The following is a 15,274-nucleotide window of genomic DNA, read 5'->3' on the forward strand; positions in this document are numbered from 1 at the left end:
CGCCACTGTTTTGATCACTGCCTGTATTGTGACCGGTTGTCACAGACACCTTAACCACACCTGTAACTGTCAGTAGATCCTCACAGGACACTGATTAGTTGAACAATTGGCTGTTCAGACACAAATTAATTGAATCCTGACAAGATAGCATTTGTTATCCCGTAAGTCTTGCACGATCTTCTATCTATTGCCGAAATCAACCTGCCATGCAAGGTAAAAGTGTAAGTACAGAAATACGCAAACTGAGACAAAGCAAGAGTTCCAACTAGAGCTGTCATTAAGTATCAGGAATTCTGGCAAGTAAGGACTTTTTTTTGACAGTATGCTGTATGCATCTCTGAAACCCTCTTCCAGAACTCCGTCACCCTTTGGCACTCCCACACAATATGAAAAAATTTGCCCAACGCTTTCTGAGTGCAAAGGGTGCAGTTTTGTGATGGTGACGCATTAGTTTTATGCAATGTGTGGGGAGTGAAGTATGCTCTGTGTTTGAAATTAAAAATTACCAACTCGATGGTTGGGGCTCCAGGAAGATAGCTGCACGTTCTGCTAAATTAGTTTAAAATTTGGGTTGGAGCTATTTGAGAAAAGGTCCGTCTCAGTGTCAAACTGAGAAGATGTGCTGCATTGTGAGGTAATCAAACGATGTCAGATTTATTTTTAGGATATTGCTGACATACCTCTTCCTCCTCCCAATCGATAAGATCCCAGTCGTAAGTCAGTTCTGCCCTCCTCCTCTTCCAGAACTCCAGGAATACTGTGGCTGCAGAGGGGACCAGGAATCAATCACATTATTGATCAACTTTTATATGTAACACACAGTGTGATTGATAATCATGTGACAGCAAAGGGCCACTCACTTTGCACACAATGTGCAACCAGGATAAAAACACCACATTGCAGCCAGATATCCTGAGTGAAACACAGTTTGCAGTGACATGCATGGCCCATTATGGAAACTGATTACAGCCATCAAAGTGCTCCGTTTCTGCGGCGAAGTTAAGGAAATGTGGCAACAGCAAATAGGCTTTACTTGTACAATATTTCACCCCGAGTCGTGTCTTTGTCAGGCGAGCTCCATTTTGTGTTGAAAGACTTCAAAAGTGAAGCTTTCTGTGGGCAGGATTCACTCTGCAGGCATTGTTTCCTTTGTGTGGGACTCTATTGTGACTCGAGCTGCACACCACACTAGAATGATGTTGGTAATCTCTTTCTGTCAAGACTTTTCATGTTTTCTGGTTTATTACAGATACATAAGATCAGAAAAAAGGCTTTTATAAAGAGTGAATGGCATGCACGCTTCATAATCAGCATTTATGTGGTTCAACATATGTGGAAAAATCATCTTAGTAGCATTTCGTGCAAAGGCAGTAACAGATGGACCTCAAAGTCAGTGGAAAAGAGTGCAATCATGGATGATCTATGATGGACAGCACACTGAAACACGATACTACTGATTCAGCTCTTTCGTCACTTTTCATTAGATGTACATGTTATACACATATGTGATTCTCTAACAGATGGAAGAACGTCTAATGAAAACTGACATGAGTACTCGATCAGTGCTGTGCAGCTTCAACACAGCTTCTGAACATATTCCATGATTTTGGAGCTGGAACAGTTAGTGAATTATCAATGAACACAAATTAATTGTGAACTATTTTTATAATTGAGTATCTTCAAGCAGAACTGCCAAAAATGACTCAGTTCGAGATACTCAATTATGAGAATTGGCTGCATTTATTTGTTGTATTTAATACTAAAGTGGATATTTAAAGGTTTTAGACTGCTGGTTAGACAAAACAAAGCAATTTCATGTCATCACCTTGGGCTTTTGGACATTTGTGTCACATTGTTTGGTCCATTAATCAATTAATTGAGAAAATAATTAGCACATTAACTGATCCCCCGGAAGGAAGAGCAACAAAAGGGGAAAATGAAACACACCATTATTTTTGAATAGATTTACAGAATTCTCTGGGTTTGAACATTGTTCGAAACATTTGGGATAATAAAAGTACACAATTCAAAAATATATGTAACACAAGTCTAGTCGTTTTCCAACATTTTTTTTACAAAAAGCAGCAGAACATGAAACCTCAGTCAGAACAACTTCCACTGCTGTTAAAGATGTTGAAGTTTAATGTAGCCTGACCCACTTTTGTTTTTAGAGAGAGAAAAGCAGCCTTCTCTAGATGCCTACATTCGGTCCCTTGGGCTAACCAATTTTTCGTCTCTATCTCGCTCACACACGCTCACGCTCAGCAGACCTAGAGAGTGCACTCACTCACTGGTGCAGCACTGTTACTTTGGTCCACACTGCCAAAAGCCTTAACGCAGGATTCAGAGCTACAGACCTCACTCAGCCCAGACCTCCCTCGGCTCTCCGGCTCTCCTTGGCCTTCGTTTAGCCCAAACACAGAACACAATGTGCCAAGTGTTCCCTCTGGACTCAGGTGATTATTTACCACGCTGGCAGATAGATGGATCAGGGCCAGATGCTGCTCACACTCTACATTACAAAGATATTACAGCTGTGGGAACCATAGCTGCAATATACTGCTAACGTGGTGCAGCCCTGACAGCCAAGCGATACCGTCTCCCTCTGGAGAAATGTTTAATTATCTGACTAATTACATCAGGGTGCCACTGGGAGTGTAAGTGCAGACATTCAGTCAGAGAAACCTGATCACAATTTATTCACTGACAAATGTATTTCAGAGTGAGGATCTTGCAGTGTGTTTACTGTATCAAATTCTCAGTTGAAAAGCTTAATGTGTTTGGAGGAGTTGAGCGCAGGGTGGAAGCATGAACACTGACACACTGTTGTATAAATAGGTTTGAATTCCAGAAGGGTTTGTATCAAGCGAAGCACATAGTTGATGTAACACAACAAGTGTTGACAAAATCCAGAAAAGAAAGGGACAAAAAGAAAAAAACGCCTCCACTTACCCCAAATAGCCATGAAGATAGCAAAGAACACCGTGCCGCCATTATCAAACAGATGGGTCACCTAGAAAACAAGCACACAAAGGGCTGCTCGGAAAAAAGTGCTTCCCAAAATGGCGGTTTTATAGATGAAACAAAAGTATGACTGATATATTTTCAATTTCAAACATATGTAAGGGCTTCATGATCAACATCTAAAAAGTTTCTCATCTTTGAGTTCACACGAAACGTTTCTTACAGGAATTGTTTAATGTTTAAGGGAAATAAGCTTTCTTGCTGAGCGTTCGATGAAAAGATTGATACCACTGTCATATCTGTCTGATAAATAAGAAGCTACAGCCAGCAGTCAGTTAGCTTAGCTTAGCAGAAATACTGGAAAGAGGATAAAACAGCGAGCTTGGCTCTGTCCACCAGAAACAAATCAGCCTGACAGCACCGATAAAGCTCACTAGTTATCGCCGTTTATCGTAATTGTTTAATCTGTACATAAAATGAAGTGTAGAGATGATAAATTAAAATAAAAATTGGGGTTTTACTGAGCAAGACTAGCAGTTGGCTCATGTTTCCAGTATTTGTGCTAAGCTAAGCTAAGCTAAGCTAATCAGCTGCTGGCTTCAGCTTCATATTAAATGGATATGGGAGACCTTGTTGATCTTCTTTCTTAACTCTTGGCAAGAATATAAAGCAAAGGGCTTTGGGCTTTCTTTTCAGAAATAAATCTCTCCCTGTTGTTTAGGAGAAAGTGAATTGTTGAGTTTTTCTCTTTGTAATAGACTGTGGTGATGTTATTTATGAGAGGGCAGCCAGCTCCACTCTCAGACCTGCAGATGGAGTACATCACTCAGCCTTAAGATCACTGGAGATAGTTGCCTACTGCCAAAAACGGGCTCACCTGCTTTTTAAGTAAGTAGGGATCCACATTTGTATTAATTTATTCATAAAGCCACTTTACAAAAGCTCCATCTGCTGTCTATCAGCACTGCTCTCTTAAAATGGACCTAAATGACCCAGCAGGTGCCAAACATTTGTCGAGTTAGGAATTCTTTTGTAACTGTCCACCACATGCTTAGAATATGCTTCAACAAAACTTTAAGTTGACCTCATTATTACTGCAGAAATTTTCCACAATTTACCTGCTAATCTGATTACAGTTATCGCTTTCGTTTTATATTTTAATTGATCTGACCATGCATTTTCTTATTGCTATTTGACTTGAATTGTATCTGTATTGTATATACCTGAGCACAAATGAAAATGAGGGGTTTTCCTCAATGTGTTTTAAGTGGTTTTAAATAAATAAAATAAAATAAATTCAGCATATTTCAAAAAAGGTCTTACCTAGATTTAAAATATTGTTTTTGTATTAATATCTTCAATATAAACTGAATTATAAATACATCTTTATTGCAATATAATCTATTTAGAGTTCCAAAGTCTTTGTGATCAAGACTTTAAATCTTTAAACTTTAAAACTTGAGTTCATGGGAATCGTGAGACTAAAAAATAATATGTAAAAAGTCTGTAATATAGAATAGAAGAGAGAATATGCTTTAACAAAATATTGAGGTGAAGTCTTTAATACTGCCAGTTTAACTGCTGATCTTGTTGACTGCAAATGATACTGCTTTTAATTCATTGAGTGTGCTTGAAAAAGCACACTCAATGAATATAATATAATAATATAATATAATGAATGTGTTATTCACCGGGCTTCATTTTTTTTTTTAAAGAAAGAAAATGATATTGCTTTTTAATTAATTTTCTTTCTTTTTTTTTAAACAAAATTGACAGAGCCATGTATGCTCCTTTTGCTATTTTATTTTAAAGTTATATCTGCATTTATTGAATGTACCTCTCGAAATTATGGTTTTCCCCTCAATGTTTTTTCAAAAAATGTATATTTTATTATTTTTTTTAATTAAATGTATTTCCAAAAATGTCTAACCAAAGATGTAAAATATATTTTTAACATCTTCAATTAAAGAGTCCCTCTGTGATCAAGACATGCTCTAATTCAACAGAAAAAGATGATGATGATGAAACTCTAAAATGCTGAAATGTTGTGACTAGAGATAAATATCAGAACTGCACTGACCTTTGCGTAGACACAACTGTCACTCAGCGTCCATGGATCACACGTGTCCTCACACATAGGACACATGGTGGTGGTGTGGGCTTCACAGATCTCTTTACTGAGGAGACAATGAGCAAATCAATAATAAACTTGTTTTAAATTACACTTTACATTTCAATCAACACAAGGAAGTATGTGCATCTTATATCACGGTACGCAGATTGTGTCAACTGACCTGACTTGGCTGGAGTCCATCGTGAAGAGACCATAAAGAAAGACGAGAACGCCAACCAGGGCAGCAGGGATCAACATGCCGGTGTACCAGCCCAACCACGCAAAGTAAAGACCAATTTTCTCACCAAAGTACCTCCTGGGAGAGAGACGGAGAGACAGCGTGGTCAAAACTCACCAATAAACTGTGAATGTCAGTGTACTGTGGTAGACTAATAGATAGAGAGGCTTATGGGCTTAAAAGGTCACACAGTAAAATACTGTGGTGGGAAATGAATCAATAACTCTATCTGCTTCGTAAACCACAGCTGTCAGAGTGCCTTTGAGCAAAACACAAATTTCACAATTGCTCCAGTAAAGCAGCTCAGTGGTAATTATCTGTATCAGGAAACTCCCAAGTGTGTTTGCAACTCTGTATTAACAATGAGGGGGGGCATGGCTGAGGAAAAAAAAACAAATCTTCCTTAAGTATGTTTACATGCACACTAGTGTCCCAGTAATGGTCCCTGCTGGTTTCAGGACTGGGTTTCTATGACTGAAATATACTGGGCGTGAGACGTCTCTTTATAGCATTGTCTTAGACATTCATGTTTCCCATTTAATTTGTCACTCACATTCAGGTCCGTTCCCTTCCTGCCCTCATGTGTGATTACCTGCCTGAGTTTCCATCCTTCCCCTTGTATTAAGTTTCTGACCTTTTCTGTGTCTGTGCCAGGTTGTCTCGTCTGTTCACAGTGAGCTCTCTAGTCTGTTTCCTTGTGTTTTACCTCTTCATGTTTTTGACCAGTTTTTTGGATCCTTGTAATGTAATGTTAATGTTTTTGTGCCTCTGCTTGCCTTGTCATTGTCATCGACAGTGTGTGGCAAGTAAAGGCTTTCACCCTTTACATTATTGTCCAGAATCATGCATTTGGGTTTATCTCTTTCGTGTGATCGGTGGATGATGTGAAGAAAATCTATCGCAGTAAACAGTATCAAATTTTATAAATCAATGTTCTGAATATTAAACTGAGGAACCATTTATAGATTCAACCAGAAAGGTACTCGCTGACCTCCAAGGCCTCTACCTCACAATGTTAACAAAAGGGAAAATTAATGAATGTATCCCCCCCCCATGATTCAGATCCGCTCCTCAATGTAAAATTTAATTTCGTAATCCTGCTGACTAACAGATAAACAACAAACCTAATTAAAAACATAACCTCCTTGGCTGAGGTAATAACCAGATGGGAATGTCTGTTTTGAGCTAATACTAAGTTGCAATAACTGATTTTTGTTATGAACATCCTTATATACAGAATGTATTACCTATTTACATATCCAGCAGACATTTAGCATCATTATCATTCATTTGGGGTCATGTTTCAGTCCACTTGATCAATGAAACTACAATGTTTCCTCTCTTCTGGCTCTCTTTACAGTCAATAACGACTCCTGAGGGAAATATCTGTCTCTTTAACTGCTTAATGCTCCACTATCAGCTTGTCACTAACTGTGTCTGTCTGCTGTTTTTTAAATAAACAAATGAAAATGAGGAAATTACATCATTACACAAATATTTTTGAATATAAATAGGGGAATAGGACTTAGCGCTGAGAGTGAGGGATTATGGATCGTCTGAATGCAGCTGGCCTCTGATCTGGACGTGGTCACATTTCAGCTGCCCGGGTTTTATGCCTTGGCATTGATGGTTTCAATAAACTCTGGCAGTAAAGCTGAGCCGAGCTGCTGATGCGGTGATATTTCACTGTATGTTTATCACTCTTAGCGCTCCGTCTTACATTGTTTACACTTCATACACTTTTTCATTTTTAAGAATGTTATTATAAATATATTGATTCTTTCCTCATCCTTCCTTTGTTTTATTCTCTTCTCTTCTTTTCTCTTGATCTTCTTTTTCATGTGTCCAAAGTGATATATTAATATTTATCTATTTATCTCTTTCCAATCCCTCACACCCCATCTTTCTTTCTTTTTCTCATTACCTTTGTGCAATAATGTTGGATAAACTTGTGACATACTTCCAAACACAATCCTCATTTTCATATGTTGTATTCATATGTACATAGTGCTGCATCATCCCATCTTGTCTTACATCATAGTTTTTCTTTTTCTGGGAAATTGGGAATCACCTTGTTAAAACAGCCTACAATTAGAAATGACATAATTAATGACATATTTTGGTTTTTAAAGGAAGTCATGTTGAGGCGTTGTCCTTGTATCTAGTGTTACTTAGTTCATCATCTCCTGGGTCCAGCTCTGTACTTCACACATGAGAGTGATATTGATCCTCTCTTCTATAATAAGTCTTGGCAAGAAAGTGAATAAGCGTATTCCCTGAAAATGTCAACTGATACCTTGTCACTGTTATTAGAAAAAGTGCTAAAACACAGCGCTGCAAAGGCAGCTACAAACTAAAGTGGGCTCACACTTCCACAGAAATATCAGCCATCAGACTGGGATGTTAGTGAACAAGAAAAAAACCTTTTCAGACAGCAGACTGTGATCAGAAACCTGCATATCTTTACACCAGGGAGATGAACAACTGGGTTACTACACATACTGTTTGTTCTATTTAAACAACACATCCTGAATATGATTAAAGACAGAATGAGGCTAATAATGAGGACACTAGAGCTCATGTTAGTTTTAAAAAACATAGGACAATTGGCCCCTTCCCTGTCTCTATAGGAAAAAAGACCCCAAAGTCAAAGAGTCAAAGAGTCTGCTTTTAGTAATTGTGCAACCCTTTGTAGTCAAATTTGTGTGTATATGGTCATTTTGTGTCTCTCTGTAGTTGTTTTGCTTCCGTCACCCATAAAGTTGGAATAAAATATTTTTTACCTCTTTCTATGGAGTGATTGTAACAATGTGATTCCTGCTTCTCAAAACTTTATCAATCAATCTCTTCCAACCATATCTCAATGAAAATGAAGTTTTAGACTGTTTACATTTCTTTTTGATCTTTTTTCCCAGTCTTTTGTGGTCACTTACGATCTTTATTTCCTCGTTTTCCACCTGCTTGTGCTCATTTTGTATTTGTTGTTTGCATCTCTTTGTAGTTATTTTGGATCTCTATGATTACTTTGATTTGTTTTGATTATCCATTTTTAGTCGTTTTGCATCTCTCTGTAGCAGATTTGCATGCCATTTTAGGCATTTTAGGTTTCCTTGTGGTGGTTTTGTGTCTATTTGTAGTAATGTGTTGTCATTAGTTATTCAGCCTCTCTGTAGTCATTTTTGTCTCTTTGTCGTCATTTTGGGTAATTTAGAGTAATTTTGTGGATGTTTGTGGTCATTTAGTGTCTCTTTGTGATTGACCCCCTAGGCCTGTGCCTAGTAAGCCTGTGCAGGAATCAATCCATGCAAAAACAGCGAATGATGCTTGTGTTAATTACCTGATGAGATCCAGAGGCTGGTATTTGTACCAGATTCCCCAGCGGGCCCAGCGCTCATACAGAAGATGCCTGTGGTTCTGGGCACCGTGTGTCTTAATCGGGTGTGTGCTCTTGTAACCTCCCTGATGAGACAAAGAGGAGGGAGCTCTTCAGTATAATAGGAGGAATTTTACAGTTTGACAATTTGTGAATCTCTGCAGCACAATTAAAATCTTCTCACCTCATGAGGAGGAAATGCAGCCTCATATGTGTTGTTGCCTAATAATCGGTTGATACCTACAAGTAGAATAAACAAAGTCATTACAAAGGATGCAGATATACCAGCTAGAAAAGCACAAGGGCGCCACATTAAAGAATTAGTACCAGTCATGATTGAAAGAGGGGTCCAATTAGATTTCCACTTCCATTACTGCGCATTATGTAACTGACAAGCTGCATTAGACAAGCACATTAGAGGCTTTAAACACTCACATTTTAAATATCTGCAAACACTTGAACATCACCTTTTTCAATTTTGCAGGAAGCAACTTTGTGTAAAGTCACAATAAGCTGACTGAGTGGCTGCAGGTAATGCACTGTGTGAAGCATTGAGTAATGACATGTTATGTTTCACAGGACAATAGTGCATCGATCTGCACTGTCAGCTGTAGAAAGTGAGAGCAGGAGCGGGGGGTGGATTTGAAAAGGATTTTCCACTCTTGTGGCAGAGCTGATCTTATTTGATGGAAAGTAGAGTGGTCAACAGTATTAAAATATTAATGTGAAATCCGTTCCAGCCCTTCAAGGCCAAACTTTAATCAGCAAAACATGTCGGAGGCTGTCAGACAAGAAGATAGTAGATGTGGGAGAGTGGACGGACAGTTTGGTTAACTGCCGATACCAAAATACACAACAGCCAGAAGGAGAGGAGGGATCAGCTGCAAGTTGGACGACACCAGCAGCTCAGCAGCAGCCCACATTTTAATTATCCCACAGCAAAACAACCAACAAAGGCATAATTCCCTCTGCCACCTTACTATCACTGCATGAAGCCAAATTACCAGCAAAATCTTCGTCTTTAATGGTTTTAGTTGTGACATAATAAACACAGAACAACCAGCAGGAAAGCACAGATAAATATAAAGACAGAATTATTGTGTCTTCTTTTGTTCCTTTGCCTCTAATTGAGGTTAATTATTTCAGGCTGATTCTGTAATATGCAATATGAGCAATTTTCGCAAGCACTGTTCAGTATGTGTATGTGTATCAATAAGTGTAGCATAATGCAGCATAATTAAATATTCTTAATTTTCACACAATGTTTATCATTCTTAACTGTATACAATTCTTGCATTTCACTTTTTTAAATAATAAAAACCTTTTATTTAACTTTCTGTTTTTTTTACATAACATTTTTTAAAACTTTTTAACATAACCTTATACTTAAATTTCTTAATTATTTTAAGCTTGAACTCTTATTTAACTTCCTTCAATTTTTTTATGCAACCTTTCATTTAACTTTGCCTTTTCATGAACTTTCTTTAATTTTTTAACTTAACCTTTTAACTTTCTTGTTTATCTTCAAATTCATTAGTACATTGTACATTTGGCAAATAAAATTGCATTGTTTCTATAGATGTCTACTACTAAAGTTGCTTATGAATAAGGCTTGACATTAACAGAAATAATTTATTTTCTAAAACATGTAGACTCTGTCCTTTTCTCGGTCCTAAATAGGTCGTAAAGATTGATAGTTACATACATTATTATATATAAAGGAGCATGGGAATACCTCGACACTAACGTGACACTACTAGAAATATTATGCAGTATGTGATGAAAAAGGAGAGCAAGCAGCGAGTGCGGCGCCTTACCCATCTTTGATTTTCCGTCCTCATACTTGGTGCGCTGCAGCACATGATGAACTATTCTGCTTCTGGTGGAATTGGAGAAGAAGGTCTCTCTATTGTTGATAGTGAAGCTGGGAGAAAAATAACAGCACACTCCTTCAGTTATTCATCACGTAACGATATATCAATATCATCCAGTCACAGAGTTTAATGAGAGCTGAGCCAATAACGATGCAAAGCTCGTTAAAACTCAATTTGGGCTGCAAAGTTTTTGTTCATTCTAGCATTGTTTTTTTTAAATGCCAAGGCTGACAAGAGAAGGAAAAGTGGAAATGATTCACTAACAAATGAGATAAGATGGCACCTTTCATCAAAGTTTCATCAAAATGAGGATAAAAAAAACAGGAAGGAATGGGGGAGAAAGCTAATCATTTCATGCACATCTGCTGCTGCGTTTCAATATCTTATTTATGATCAGCTATCGCTTTAAGTTCTAACTCTAAGGTATGAAATATACAAGAGTGCTGTTTTTTCAACTCAACGTCCAGAGCTCTGGACATGAATGGATGCCATGGTGGAATGTAACTAAGTACATTTACTCAAGTACAATCTTGAGGTACTTGTACTTCCATTTTATTTAATTTTACACTTCTACTCCACTACATTTACAGGCAAATATTCTACTTAAGTTACTTTTCTGGTCAAAAATTAACATAAAAAACATGATCAATTTAAAGTGATTACACTTTTTTTTTTAAATTAAACCTTATCAGTATATTAAATAGTTAAAATGAGCCCTATCTTCACGAAATGAAAATGCTACTTACATAAATGCATCAACAATAATAATAATAATAATAATGATAATGATAATGATAATAATACAATATTATATACCCTATATATACATTTAACAATCTGAGTGGGTCCATTCTGCATAACAAGTATTTTTACTTTTGGTACTTTAAGTACATTTTGATGCTGATACTTTTGTACTTCAGTAAGTTTTGAATGCAGAACTTTTACTTGCAGTGGAGTAATTTCACAGTGTGGTATTAGTACTTTTACTTAAGTAAGGGATCTGAATACTTCTTTCACCACTGAATGGATGTGATGGATAAGAGGGGAACTCAGGATGCAGAGCAGATAATTATCAGCTACTGACACAGACACTATCATTATGGGACACTCTGATCATGTGAGTGAGTCTCTGTAGCGGCATGAATGACTGTGTCCACAGCATCCTTACTGGTGCATGCGTGCTCTGCTGAAGGGCGCTGTGTAGCATTCGGTTTCCTCCAGGTCAGGCAAGGCCTCTTTGTCCAGCTTCATGGGATTTCTGGGAAGCCAGCTTTTTATCTGACAACATCTCAGTTGAAACCTGCTGCACGGATGCAGGAAGAAAACAGGATTAACGGCACAGATTAACATGAAGATTGTTTTCTTTCATGCAGAATGGTGGCTCTAACCTTTTTTACCCCAAACACAACAACAAGCTGGCACACACGGCTCACACCCAATGAAAACAAGTTTACACACATGTACACACATGCACGCTCTGCAGGCATTACACTCGTTTTTCATTTTCACGCTGCTCGTGACTCACAAGCCTGAGAGTCACTGATCCAGGATAACAGCTTGCTAAATCCAACTCAAAGGATAATTCTTTTTATTTTTCATATCACGGTCATGATTTAAGACCAGCTGAAGATTGAAGGCTTGCACTGATTTCCTAAATTGAATTTCCTTTTTAATGTCAATGTCACAGTTTGCCTGGTTGTTTCTCCACATTTCTAATTCCTTTCGGCTCCTCCATTGTCATTTTAAAGCCATCCACAAGATCCCCTTGGACTTTACCTCCTAGGAGAAATTATAATTTTGACTGGATAAAAAATTCATAAAAGTTATTAAATTGTATCCTGCGGGGATCATGAATGTCTGAACCAAACTTAATAGCAATCCATCCGATGGTCGTCGAGGCATTCCAGTTAAAAACTGTAAAAGTCAACCTCATTATGGCCCTTGATGAAAAATCAGGGGATCACCAGAGTTATTAGGATTCATCCTCTGGGCATCTTTGATGTGTGTACAATATTTCATCTATCCAGTAGTTGGAGATATTTCAGACAGGACTAAAGTCGTGGTCCAACCAGCAGACCAATACTGACATCCCTCGAGGTAAACATCAGTTGACAGGGTAATATTCGCCCACTGCTTCTTCAGATATGCTGAACAGGTCTGTGCCTAATTTGTCAGGCTCTACTGTGATATTGACTGAATGAATATAAATGGGAATTAGGGGTGGAAAAAATTGTTGCCACAGAGAATTTTATGAATCTCGATGTGAAGGGGACAGGTACTGTACAGAAAGTAATGATATCAACCCAGAGAGCTGTCACCACCTGCACACGGCCCATTTGTTCAGCTTTACAGGGACGTGAGTTAGTGACAGACCATTAGTAAACACATAAAGCCTATTTACTACTCGGGGAGATTTTTCTCTGAGGAGCGCTGAGGAAATCACAACGGTCCTCATTGTTCAAAAATGACTCAGATTGCTAGCGCATGATTCAAAAGTGCTTTGTTCTCAATAGGACAGGTGGGCGAGTGTGTCTGTGTGATTTTTGTCTGCTCTGTGTGTGTAGGTGTGTGTGTGTGCCCTCTGAATAAGGCCATTAAAATGAACCCATGGAACTGTGAAAGGTGAAAAAACAATATCAGAATTCAGTATCCATATTGTGAACTCCTCCAACTGTGTTTAACTGACTCCAGTATGTGTTTCTTTATTAATATCAGTTTGCATGGTGAAGTATCATAAAACACATTTAAAAGCTCCGTCCAACACAGAGCCAAAGGGTGGAAGCAGCGTGAGTCACACCACGTTTGCAGTTTAACAGATAAAAACCAGCAGTCCTTCATGACCGGCACTATCACACTTCACCATTGTTACCTGTTCATGCTTTATAAGGACAAACAATACAGTGAAATATATGAACATTAAAGAGAAAATGTATTTTTCTATGACATTAAAGCAACAATAGACAATTTTTTTTCATTTAACCGATCATTATGAAGTAAATGTCGACTGCACAATGTAATAGCTATTACATTATATTGGTGTTTAGATTGGTTCCCTTTAAGACTTGCTTTCAGTGTTTGGAAAATAAAAGCTCGGTTTATGGCACAAAACAGGAAGAGGATAGCTCTTAAGTTGTTCTTGTACTTATGAAGGTAATAAAATAATATCACAGAGCTCTGTAGTCTGGACCAAGACAGCACCTCTGTATGTCCATTCTTACCTTTCACAATAAAAGCCCTAGACATATTTACTACATCAACTGCTTACTGGAGAGCATTTATGCAACTCAACAATATAGCTTAGTGGAAGTGGAAATGGCAGGCGTTGGAACAACTGGAGAAACTTTAGAGGGCAAAAAAAGAGCCCAGTTGATGGAGGAAGCAAAGGCAGCGAGGGAGAAAGATATATAAAAACGTTTTTTCTACTAAAATCAGTGAGAAACAAAACCTGTCTGCTAAGTGGTACTGCAGACTTAAATGTGTTGACTACAAGTGGTAGCCATATTGCAAACGATATGCACACAACTGCGTCAATCTATCTGTTCATACGAAAATCAACAGACAAAAAATATGTTATCACTGTCTTCGCAGTTCATTGTGTGCTTCACAGTGTTGTTGGTAGCTTTGATGAAAATGGAGAGCGATTTGGGTGTCTGTGTGACAGCTGCACCAATAATTATACCACTTGGAAACAGTAGGGGGGAAAGTTGTCTCTTCCCTCTTTGATATTAATAGCCAAATAAGAAATACATTATATCATTTGGTGTTTTCCATTGAAAGATTAACGCTCATAAACTCAGCTATTCTGCCTTTTCAGGACTGTGGGAATGTGATTTGACCAGATTTGACTGACAGTGAATGAGAACATATAATGACATAGAATAAACAAGCTATTGAGTCCAGCCCACTGTAAACTAATGAAAAGAGCTTAAGCAAAACAAAAACAAAGTTTGACAGAAAATGTTGAGCTCATGTTTGATCTGCATCACTCATAGTAAGATCTTATTTGAGAAAGGGTTTTTAGGGCCATAAATGCAAGTGTTGCAGTTGTTAAACGTCTTCAAAGCAAAAGATGCTCCTGTAAACTTATTTCAGCGATTTGTTGTGTGTGGACTGTTTCTGTCTGCACTCCAGTGTGATTGAAATTTGGAGTCCTGTGCAGACAACTCTTGAACATCACATCAAAGTGTGATGCATCTCTCTAAAAATAGTATGCTAATCAGCCTGTGCAGCTCCATTTATCTGACTGAAAGAGTCAAGTATTTTATAGAAAAGCACTGTCAGTGTTTCACTATTGCACAGTGTGTTAGGATGCTGTGCTTTTTGAAAAGGTTGCAGGGTTGAACTAATCACATAAATAAACAAAACAGTCAAGTGCACTTTATTACTGATTTTTAAATGACTTTCTAACCATTTCAGTTTTTGCTATCTATCAGTGCTGCACACAGTGGGCGACTTTCCAATCCCAGACTTTATACACACCGTTTATTTACTCACCATCTGTGTAGGGTTTACAATTCATGACAAATTTATACTCAGCAGTTGGATTAAAAAGGACAATGTGGTTTAACTCAAACTTTCTTCGAGAGAGGTTCTCACTGCAGCGACTGATAACTTTAGTTCTAAAACACCATCCACAGCTCACATTACAGCTCAGGCCTCGCAGCTGTAGCTCTCACAAAATTCATTAGAGGCAGTGAAGCATCCAGCTTACT

At 37.9% G+C, this 15,274-nt stretch overlaps 1 protein-coding gene across 3 annotated transcripts in view; it reads right to left on the reverse strand.

Moving 5' to 3' along the window:
* Positions 1 to 15,274, reverse strand: part of ano3 (anoctamin 3) — a 55,915-nt gene that overhangs the window by 10,476 nt on the left and 30,165 nt on the right. For all 3 annotated transcript variants that reach the window (XM_059335548.1, XM_059335546.1, XM_059335545.1), the window contains 8 exons: positions 11,731 to 11,865; positions 10,506 to 10,612; positions 8,873 to 8,928; positions 8,653 to 8,774; positions 5,259 to 5,393; positions 5,045 to 5,141; positions 2,953 to 3,013; positions 681 to 763 (listed from right to left, as the gene is read on the reverse strand). In XM_059335548.1, the coding sequence (XP_059191531.1) occupies positions 681 to 763; positions 2,953 to 3,013; positions 5,045 to 5,141; positions 5,259 to 5,393; positions 8,653 to 8,774; positions 8,873 to 8,928; positions 10,506 to 10,612; positions 11,731 to 11,865 (796 nt within the window). The remainder of the gene's footprint in view (positions 1 to 680; positions 764 to 2,952; positions 3,014 to 5,044; positions 5,142 to 5,258; positions 5,394 to 8,652; positions 8,775 to 8,872; positions 8,929 to 10,505; positions 10,613 to 11,730; positions 11,866 to 15,274) is intronic.

Source organism: Centropristis striata, chromosome 6 (genome assembly GCF_030273125.1).
Source record: "Centropristis striata isolate RG_2023a ecotype Rhode Island chromosome 6, C.striata_1.0, whole genome shotgun sequence".
NCBI classification, from domain to species: domain Eukaryota; kingdom Metazoa; phylum Chordata; class Actinopteri; order Perciformes; family Serranidae; genus Centropristis; species Centropristis striata.